This window comes from Sinocyclocheilus rhinocerous, unplaced genomic scaffold (genome assembly GCF_001515625.1).
Source record: "Sinocyclocheilus rhinocerous isolate Xijiao unplaced genomic scaffold, SAMN03320098_v1.1 scaffold557, whole genome shotgun sequence".
NCBI lineage: Eukaryota > Metazoa > Chordata > Actinopteri > Cypriniformes > Cyprinidae > Sinocyclocheilus > Sinocyclocheilus rhinocerous.
The window spans coordinates 1544441-1555828 of record NW_015633548.1 but is presented as its reverse complement, the minus strand read 5'-3'; the positions used below and the strand labels follow the sequence as shown (position 1 = coordinate 1555828).

At 36.7% G+C, this 11388-nt stretch overlaps 1 protein-coding gene across 1 annotated transcript in view; it reads left to right on the top strand.

The window, feature by feature from the left end:
• Nucleotides 1-11388, top strand: part of LOC107744568 (glutamate receptor 1-like) — a gene marked incomplete at its 5' end in the record, with an annotated part of 51982 nt that overhangs the window by 14916 nt on the left and 25678 nt on the right. The window contains 4 exons of the mRNA XM_016558284.1: nt 115-219; nt 468-578; nt 3179-3385; nt 5581-6014. Of these exons, the coding sequence (XP_016413770.1) occupies nt 115-219; nt 468-578; nt 3179-3385; nt 5581-6014 (857 nt within the window). The remainder of the gene's footprint in view (nt 1-114; nt 220-467; nt 579-3178; nt 3386-5580; nt 6015-11388) is intronic.

Genomic DNA, 11388 nt, shown 5'->3' with positions numbered 1-11388 from the left:
AGATAGAGAAAGAAAGAGAGAAAGAAAGAAAGAAAGAAAGAAAGAAAGAGAAAGAAAGAATTGTTTTTTTTTTTTGTCTAAATACAGACAATCTTCTATGTGATTTTTACTCAGGTTCGGATTGAAGGCCTAACGGGACACATTCAGTTTAACGAAAAAGGACGAAGGACAAACTACACTGTCAGTGTGATGGAGCTCAGGCCAACAGGACCGAAAAAAGTAAGTACTTAAATGTCAGGAAAAGGATTAGGAAGCCTTTTGGTATGGCAGACTGTTTCACACTTCTTGCTTCACTTATAGTTTAAACGAAACATTCACTTGATAAGCTCCAGTATTTCAGCAATCCAGTCTACTTCCTCTGGGATGACTAAATGAGTACTGTATTTCATGTAGTGTCTCCTGTGGGATATCTCAGAAAGGTTCCTGATGATGCTCAAGTTCCTGTCCCTGATTTGATCTTTTCTCAGGTGGGTTACTGGAATGAGGATGAGAAATTTGTGAGCACGGCGGCCTACATGCCAGGCAGTAATGACACTTACGGACTTCAGAATCGCACATATATTGTTACCACTATTCTGGTATGTCTTCTTTAAATCATTTACATGATTTGCTCATTTAAACTTCTATGGGATTGAAAACATTATTTATAGGTATGGGGCCATGCAAGTAAGATTTTTTTTAAACTATTATTTTGTTCAGCAAGGACACATTATATTAATCAAAAGTAGCAGTAAAGACATGCATAATGTTACAAAAGATTTCTGTTTCAAAGAATCCTGTATCACAGAAAATAATCACAGTTTCCACAAATATATTATGCAGCACAACTGTTTTCAGCATTGATAATAATAATAAATGTTTCTTGTGCTTCATGTGACACTGGAGACTGCAGTAATGGCTGCTAAAATTCAGCTTTGCCATCATAGAAATTAATCTCATTTTAAATATATTTAAATAGAAAACCTTTATTTTAAATTATAATAATATTTCACAATAATACTGTTTTTACTGTATTTTTTATCAAAAGCATGCAGCGTTGGTGAGCATAAAATCTTACAGACCCCAAAATGTTTAAGTCGTAGTGTGTATTCAAAGTTATTGCAAGTCATGTGTTCCAGATATTCCTACACCTTTATATTTTCATGAAATAAATTATATCACTGTTTGTATGTCATATTTCATTACGCAAACAGCTCAAGAGAACTGAGACAGTCATCATTTAACATGCCCTCCTAACATGTCCTGTAGAATTTAATGTTAGTAATGATTTGTTTGAATGATTTATAGTTTCAGTGTAACTTGGCTGTAGTTGCCAAGTTGCTTGGCAAATAATCATTCTTCCCCAACACTGGTCGAATGGCAGTACAGGAATTCAGACTCAGTCCACCATCTCACAAGTCTTCTTCACCATTTTTCCTTTCTTAGAATGGCTGATGCATCACCTTCATGTTTTTATCCCTCAGTATGAAGACGGTAATGCTGTGCTGTGCAGATAAAAGCATGAAGGCTCTTCTGTGCGCTGTCTGTAAATGAGACATTATTGCTCCTCCAGCCACAGTGTTTTCATCTTATACTTAAAGGGGAACCTTGGATTGAATTGCCAGCAGTGGACAAAAGATACATTTTCCTTTTCTTTATCCTCGTTCGGCAGAGATCTTTGGGCTTAGCCTGCGTTTTAGCGATTCTCTCGCAAGTTAGGCTTCAGAGGGCATTTATTTGCCTTTCATATGTGGACTGCCAGCCAGAGAAAGATATGTGGACTCTTTCCCAGCCAGAGAAAGGGCAGAGTGAGTGGACCGTCCTCCTGATGGAAGGACGTGGGGGGAATCGGTGATAGGACAAAAAAGCAGTAATGGATCATCGGTGTGGGTTAGGGGCTAAGCGCTCACAAGGGAGTGGGATGGATTGCAGGAAACAGTCTGAGCTATGCTGTTTGTCCTATACAGAGACTGTTTATCAGAGAGGCTGGGAATACTCGCATCACCACGGGTGCTCTAAAGAATGATCTTTTTCTCTGAAAGACAGCATATAGGCCATCTTGGAGGTCTGCATTAGCAGGAAATGCACTGCCACTGTGCACTGTCTGTTTCTAAGATGCATTGCAGCACAGCTGGGTTCAAAGTTTTGTTATACTGAATACATTTGCAGACATGACACTGTAATCAAGGGTTTCACTTTTTGAGGTTTGTTTCTGGAAAGGGAAAACAATACATCTCTGTGGCTCTATTTGCTTTTAGTTTCAAACCTATGCTGCACAGCAAAGGCTTCTTTTCTTGACGTCAGCCCACTCTATTTTTCTTTATGCTCTCATGTTATTTGTTCATTGTGAGCTCCTTAGAAAAGTCCTGTTACTGAGTGAGCTGTCAGCTGGGCCTCAGGTGCCGTTTGTGCTGTATTCTCCTCAGGATGTCCAATCTTTGTGAAATATCACAATTGAACTGCTAACTCATATTACAGACTTTCCACAAATAGAATCACCCTGCACTTTCTACACAGTTGATTGCCAGGTCTGTCCCTCATGCTCAAGAATAAGGCAACTGAAAATAAACCTGTCAAGTTCACCATGTTTTAAGTAACAAACCACTATTTCTTATCTGCTTCGTCAACTCTTTCTTACCCCGGCTCTCAGTGTCTTAAAATATGGTTTCTATAATGCTTACACTGTTTCTACTGGATTAGACTAAATCTAAATTGTTCCCATTATAATCAGTGGAGCTGTCTGCATTGCCTATTGAATCGCATCTGGTGCAAAGTGCCTTCAGTTGATTTTGATCTTATTTCCCATGTCTGTCTTAAATGAAATATATTAAAAAGACATCATATGTATAATTTGTATAATATATGTTGTATACTGTATGTATAGTATGTATTTTAGTATGTTATAATCAGTTAATAAATATCTTATATAAATAAATAAATATAATTTTATATAAATATAAATATATAAATGTACAACTTTAAATGTAATAAAGTAATATTATTTAAGAAAAGTAAAAATAGTTGTAAAAAAAAAACTATATTAATATAAAAATCAAAAAGGTAAAGTATGATATACAGTTATACTGACATTTTTAGTGTAGAATCCCCAATAGTTAAACATAACAGGTCTGTCACACAAATATACTGTAATTTTTTGTTGTTCACTGTATATGTCTGTCTACCTGTGTGTCCTGACTAGGAATCACCGTATGTCATGCTGAAAAAGAACCATGAGCAGTTTACTGGAAATGATAAGTATGAAGGTTACTGTGTGGAACTGGCAACTGAGATAGCCAAACACGTGGGATACCACTACATACTCAAGATAGTGGCTGATGGGAAATATGGAGCCAGAGATCCTGATACCATGATGTGGAATGGGATGGTGGGAGAGCTCGTCTATGGTGTAAGTGCTACAAGTTATTTTCTCTCTGCATATATCTTATCTGGACTGCCAGCCAGAGAAAGATATGTGGACTCTTTCCCAGCCAGAGAAAGGGCAGAGTGAGTGGACCGTCCTCCTGATGGAAGGACGTGGGGGGAATCGGTGATAGGACAAAAAAGCAGTAATGGATCATCGGTGTGGGTTAGGGGCTAAGCGCTCACAAGGGAGTGGGATGGATTGCAGGAAACAGTCTGAGCTATGCTGTTTGTCCTATACAGAGACTGTTTATCAGAGAGGCTGGGAATACTCGCATCACCACGGGTGCTCTAAAGAATGATCTTTTTCTCTGAAAGACAGCATATAGGCCATCTTGGAGGTCTGCATTAGCAGGAAATGCACTGCCACTGTGCACTGTCTGTTTCTAAGATGCATTGCAGCACAGCTGGGTTCAAAGTTTTGTTATACTGAATACATTTGCAGACATGACACTGTAATCAAGGGTTTCACTTTTTGAGGTTTGTTTCTGGAAAGGGAAAACAATACATCTCTGTGGCTCTATTTGCTTTTAGTTTCAAACCTATGCTGCACAGCAAAGGCTTCTTTTCTTGACGTCAGCCCACTCTATTTTTCTTTATGCTCTCATGTTATTTGTTCATTGTGAGCTCCTTAGAAAAGTCCTGTTACTGAGTGAGCTGTCAGCTGGGCCTCAGGTGCCGTTTGTGCTGTATTCTCCTCAGGATGTCCAATCTTTGTGAAATATCACAATTGAACTGCTAACTCATATTACAGACTTTCCACAAATAGAATCACCCTGCACTTTCTACACAGTTGATTGCCAGGTCTGTCCCTCATGCTCAAGAATAAGGCAACTGAAAATAAACCTGTCAAGTTCACCATGTTTTAAGTAACAAACCACTATTTCTTATCTGCTTCGTCAACTCTTTCTTACCCCGGCTCTCAGTGTCTTAAAATATGGTTTCTATAATGCTTACACTGTTTCTACTGGATTAGACTAAATCTAAATTGTTCCCATTATAATCAGTGGAGCTGTCTGCATTGCCTATTGAATCGCATCTGGTGCAAAGTGCCTTCAGTTGATTTTGATCTTATTTCCCATGTCTGTCTTAAATGAAATATATTAAAAAGACATCATATGTATAATTTGTATAATATATGTTGTATACTGTATGTATAGTATGTATTTTAGTATGTTATAATCAGTTAATAAATATCTTATATAAATAAATAAATATAATTTTATATAAATATAAATATATAAATGTACAACTTTAAATGTAATAAAGTAATATTATTTAAGAAAAGTAAAAATAGTTGTAAAAAAAAAACTATATTAATATAAAAATCAAAAAGGTAAAGTATGATATACAGTTATACTGACATTTTTAGTGTAGAATCCCCAATAGTTAAACATAACAGGTCTGTCACACAAATATACTGTAATTTTTTGTTGTTCACTGTATATGTCTGTCTACCTGTGTGTCCTGACTAGGAATCACCGTATGTCATGCTGAAAAAGAACCATGAGCAGTTTACTGGAAATGATAAGTATGAAGGTTACTGTGTGGAACTGGCAACTGAGATAGCCAAACACGTGGGATACCACTACATACTCAAGATAGTGGCTGATGGGAAATATGGAGCCAGAGATCCTGATACCATGATGTGGAATGGGATGGTGGGAGAGCTCGTCTATGGTGTAAGTGCTACAAGTTATTTTCTCTCTGCATATATCTGGACTTCAATATCAAAGCGTTAAGGATGAATGCAAGAGAACACAAAGAACCCAATAGCCGTTTACCAGTTATGCCACTGATTCAGAAAATTGACTGGTTTTAAAATCTGAATCATTTTAAGAGAGGAGAGGAGAGGAGAGGAGAGGAGAGGAGAAGAGAGGAGGTTTCAGTAATTGAACCAAAAGGCTTCATATTTTCACCACAGTGACAGTAATAATAACAGAGAGTGAAGAAAACTCTTTCTGGAAGGGTGTTTAGATAGAGGTTGAGAGGTTAGAACAAGTCTGCTCTGTATTTATAGGACACATTTTCGATAAACACAAGAAGTAAGAAAAATGACTGTAGCAGGTCTTTGTCCTAGATTGACTTCTTTTTTTTTCCTGGGTCCATGTGTAATTTAATTATATGTTTAACAATATATATTTAGTGTTTATTGCAATAACATCATACGTTCTTCTGCAGAAAGCTGACGTAGCTGTGGCCCCACTGACCATCACCCTGGTCAGGGAGGAAGTCATTGATTTCTCCAAGCCCTTCATGAGCCTCGGCATCTCCATCATGATCAAAAAGCCCACCAAGTCCAAGCCTGGTGTGTTCTCCTTCCTGGACCCTTTGGCCTATGAGATCTGGATGTGTATTGTGTTCGCCTACATCGGCGTGAGTGTGGTGCTTTTCTTAGTCAGCCGCTTCAGTCCCTACGAGTGGCACGCAGAGGACTGCGAGGAAGGAGCAGAGCAGAACCCTAACCAACCCTCCTCATCGTCCGCTCAACCGGGTCAGGGCCAGCAGAACCAGAACCAGCAGAGTCAGGAGCAGACCAACGAGTTTGGTATCTTCAACAGTCTCTGGTTCTCATTGGGTGCTTTCATGCAGCAAGGCTGTGATATTTCCCCCAGGTAAGATGTCAGTTTGTTTTTGTTCAGTGTTTTTGCAACTAGATTTGCTTCAGGGTTTCATGTTGGACATAAAGTGGTGACTCAACAATCATGAACAAAAATTGTCCGCAAAATTGAAGACATTTATTATTGGATTCTAAACTTTGATGGGTTCATGCGCAAAACTATGGAAGGTAATTTCCGCCACTGAATAAAAATTATTAAAAAAAAGGTAATAGCTTCTCTTTATCTCACAATTCTGTCTTTTTTCTCGCAATTGCGGGTTTACATCTCACAATTCTCAGAATTGTGAGATGTAAATTCATAGTTGGGAGTTATAAAGTCACAATTGTGAGATATAAACTCGCATTTCTGAGAAAAAAAAGTATGAATTGTGAGATATAAACTTGCGATTCTGACTTTTTTTCACATAACTGCATGATATGAAATCGCACTTGAGAGTTAAAAGTCAAAATTGCAAGATAAAAACTGACTTTTTTTCGCAAATGCGAATTTGTATCTCACAATTCTGACTTTATAATTCCCAATTGCGAATTTACATCTCACAATTCAGAATTGTGAGTTTACATCTTGCAGTTCTGACTTTATTTGTCAGAATTGCAACTTTATTTCTCAGAATTGCGAGATTTAAACTCAAAGTTTTTTTCCCCACAATTTTGAGTTTATATCACACAGTACTGACTTTATAACACGTGAGAAAAAAATAATTGTGAGATAAAAAGTCGCAATTACCTTTTTTATTTTTTATTCAGTGGCGGAAACGGGCTTCCATACAAAACAGTTTATGCCAATTGAAAATTAATTTCTATTCAATGTTATTTGGGTTGTATTTATTTATTTGTTTATTTTTACTTTGCAAAGTTTTCTTCATGGCTAGTTTGACGGCATAACATGCAACCTGTCCATGTTGGCATTCATCTAATTTGACTTTTACCAAGTGACAGATGAATTTGCAGCAAAATACAATAAAGTTTGATTGGGCACACAGCATTTGACACCAGCAGAACAAGACAGGGGAAGCAATTTACTTTAGTTTATGAGCGGTTTATTTTGCTAGCTTACTCTGCTATACCATTGCCATTTCATTATGATGATTTCTTCATCATTGATTTCAGTTGTGAATGACGCAACGGTTCACAGCAGTAATATAGATTCCCATGCTGAAGATGTTCAAATCTTTCTTAAATGTTTGGGGTCTAGTGATTTCTCAGTGGTGCTGTTGTGTGGCTCTTGGCAGATTACTGAGTTGTGTTTGTAGTTTAGTAATTCCTCATGTGCACAGCTGGTTTGTGGTGCATGGCAGTATTTCTGAAGATCAGATAGAGCTGCACATCCACTTGGACAGGACACAAGCCTAATGCCACAGTGTCTAATGAGAGGCAGGCAGCAGCTCTTTGAAAGGCAGATTAAAGTGCTGTGAGCGCTACATCGGAGCCTTTTACTCTGTGCTGCTGGTGCGCAGGGCCAGAGATGAAGTGTCTCTCTCTACACAGTTGCTGGACTCTCAAAGGTCACCAATTAAAATCCTAATTAATAGGGGGTGAAGCTGGCAACATGATGTCAATGGCTGTGGGTTTTAAGGGCACAGGGAGGGATAGTGCAGTAGGTCTCATAAAGAAATGTCAGTGGCTGTGTTCAGGCACCAGACAGCTTTCACACCTGTAGGCAACACATTTAAGTCTAGTTGATGCTTAAAGCTAACATTACAGATGGATATCCTAGATTCCAGGTTCTGCAATATAATTAAATGTCTATCTGATATGTCAGCCTCTTTTAAAAAGGTTATAAATGTGTGGCTGAGGTTGATATATGTCTGTTTTATTACATATTGAGTGGCTTAAATTTTATTCAAGGTATATGTATTTTCAGCCTGGTCTCATGTTTATACGTAGGTATTAATACGTAACATTTACAAGCACAAAACGTACATTTTTGTACGTTTTTATTAATGCTAAAACGTACAATTTAGACGTATTTCAACGTTTAAAACGTACAAATCGCTACGTATTTTTAGCTAAAAAACGTACAAATATTTACGTATCTTTTATATCATTAAGATATTCGTATCAGTGCATTTTTTATCATTTAATCAATAAGCGATTAGGTTTTTAGACCCCTTAACCTACCTCCAAACCTAAACCTACCCATTTTACAGCGAATATGCATTTTTATAATTTTATTAATACGCAATTTAGATTTTTAGACCCCTTAACCTACCCCCAAACCTTAACCTACCCATTTTATAGCGAATATAAAAGGATATAAAACGCAAATGACCGAAATATGCAGGAAAATACCATTTTAGTAACAATATAGCATTCAAATATTTTTATAGTCTCTAATCCCACTCCTACTATTTTTAGGTGTCGTCAATACGTCAATTTTGTACATTTAAATGCTGAAAATACGTAAGTATTTGTACGTTTAGATGCTGAAAATACGTCAGTATTGTACGTTTTAGTGCCTGTAAGAACGTAAGTAAATGTACGTTTTATAGAACCACGTTATGTAAAATACATACGAATTATCATGAGATCACGTTGGTATTTTTCTCTGTGAATCATAAGCTGTTCTAAATGGTAGGCAACTCAATTATGCTTTCTAATTTCGGACAAAATTAATCTATTGCATTGAATATTGAATCCTAGAATGCATTGCAACAAGCTCAGCTAGTGGAAAACGTGGGAGAAGTAGTTATTAAAGAAAGCATTTAATTCATTATTGAAAATTATCTGTGTAGACAGTAAGGAAGCTCATTGTGATTTGGAACAGAGCTCATATGATGTTTTTTCCAGTTTTGCCTGTGAATGTCATTCCATCAACATAGCAATAATCGCACCCTTCCTTTTTTGGAGGGGACAATTACTACTATAAGCATAATTACGAATGGGTATGTTGGCAGGGAGTCATTAAGAATTTGAGCTGTGAGGAGTAAATCATGAGTTCAGTTACACAGGTAACATCTCTCACAACTTTTAGCGTAGGTTTTATGTTCAGCAGTGCCTGTTGTATATCATCATGCACTTTGCTTACCATATGTGCTCACTTTTTGCTTTTAATATTATTATTATGTAATTCCTGGCATTTAGTTGATACCCGATTTGACTACAAGAATGAGAGCAAAAGCAGTGTGTTGATGAATCTTTTTGAATTATTAAATGCCACTTTTTGATTAACAGTGACTGTCCTACAGAAGCTAGTTTGCGCTGACATAATGGTAGGATGTCCACAGCACCATGCTGTCACTTTGGTTCCCAGTGTGCACTGTGTGATATGAATAAATTATACTGTTGCAGAACCACAATAGTATTGCAAGCCTCCTTCCTCTGTAGTTGTTCTGTTATATTCATTATATTCATGTTTTTGAAAGAATTCTATTATTTACCAAGGCTGCATCAATTAGTAACATTGTAAAACTGAAATATTATTACAATTTAAAATAGCTGTTCTCTATGTTAATATATTTTAAAATGTAATTTATTTTAAATTGTAATTTATTCCTTTTTATTATTATTTGTGTAACAATGTAAAAGTGTTCACTTCTGATCAATTTAATGCATCTTTGCTATATATATAATATATATATGCTATATATATAATATAATTTATATATATATATAATTTATTTATAATTTATATAATTTATGGATAAAATAATACTTTTATTTAGCAAGGATGCATGATAGTAATATAATATTTTGATTTTTTTGCACCCTCAGATTCCAGATTTCCAAATAGTCGTATCTTGGCCAAATATTGTCATATCCTAGCAAACCATACATCAATGGAAAGCTTATTTATTCAGCTTTCAGATGATGTAGAAATCTCAATTTCACAAAATTGACCCTTATATGACTGGTTTTGTACATACATACATATATATATATATATATCTCTCGCTCTCATCAATTACCACCACCAGGCTAGCTCTTTCTCATCAATTACATAAAATAATTTTAAGTACTTTGCTTTGTTGGTATGGAAAATGACCTTAACCTGTACTGATTCACAGTGATAAATCTTGCACAATCCTGCACAGTGTACATTCTGTCATCCAGCATATCAGAACATACAGGCAGTGTATGTCTCTGTGAGCTCCTGTATGAATTGATTGTTCTGTCTCAGCAGTGGTGTTGAAATGTCAGCGGTGTGAGGGAGATCAGCAAGCTGCTTTCCTGTGGATGTCTCCTGTGATGGGGCGCAGAGAGACTTCAGAGGATCTTAATTAGACCGTGTCATTTCTCGCCTTGACTCAGACTCTGCAGAGTGGAATCGACAATGTTGTAGTGATTATACCTTCTCTCTCCGTGTCACTGAAGTTCTATAAACAAGTGAGGACAGGCTGCGGATGGTGTCCGCATTGCGCGTGAACATGTTTCGCCTTGAACATGTCACCTCAGACGTTGCTGTATGAGTAGCCATGCGTGACTGGATATTCACGATTCTGTTTGTGTGATGACATTTAATTAGTAATGAGAGGAGAGAGTGGACGATAGAGCGAGTGCGGCAACAGCATTAACAAGTTCCATTATGCTTCTTTAATCACGGGTAGTCGGAGCTTCTTCTCTCTGTGATCATCTGCATTTGAATTTACACACTCAGTCCTCCCATCTAATGAGCGCTGATAGGTTGAATGGTGAGTGGTCTGGCCGCTCAATGGTAACAGTCAGACTATGGTTTGCCCCTTCTTGTGCTATTTATTCTTTGGGAGAAAAAAATCCCTGTTCAAATGTCAGACCTGTCACTCAAACCTCCCCATCAGGCCTAATTTATGCAAGCCACTCAAGATAATGTTTATCTCCTCAGACACAGGTGCCCACAATCTCATATCTTACACTGTTACATTGTCCTTCTCTTCTCTTCTCTTCTCTTCTCTTCTCTTCTTTATAGTCACATGATTTTGTTGACTATCCATTTATAAGTTTTAAAATCGTAAGAAAAAATATAATGCAAAAACTGACACTTTAAATTAACATTTCAAACAACAATAACAAAACAACAGAACCAAAACAGATAGAGACAAAAATTAGCCATTGATAATATTTATTACAGATGATAAATGCTGCAAAATTTACATCTTAACAGTCAATTTACAAATAATGTGTTCAGATTTGTGGAACTCACAATGCGCTGAATCTACACATTATATTACTACACATTACATATATATATATAAGGGCTGGGCAAGTTAACGCATTATTATCGTGTTAAGGCATGGATTAATTAACGCGACAATTATTTTATTGCACATTAATGCAGTTTTTTTATTATTATTATTATTATTTTGAAAGTCCATTGCTCACTGGCTCTGAATACACATACAGACAAACCATGGGTCACAGGAGGGGTGGGATGTTGATCAGTACTGGATTCG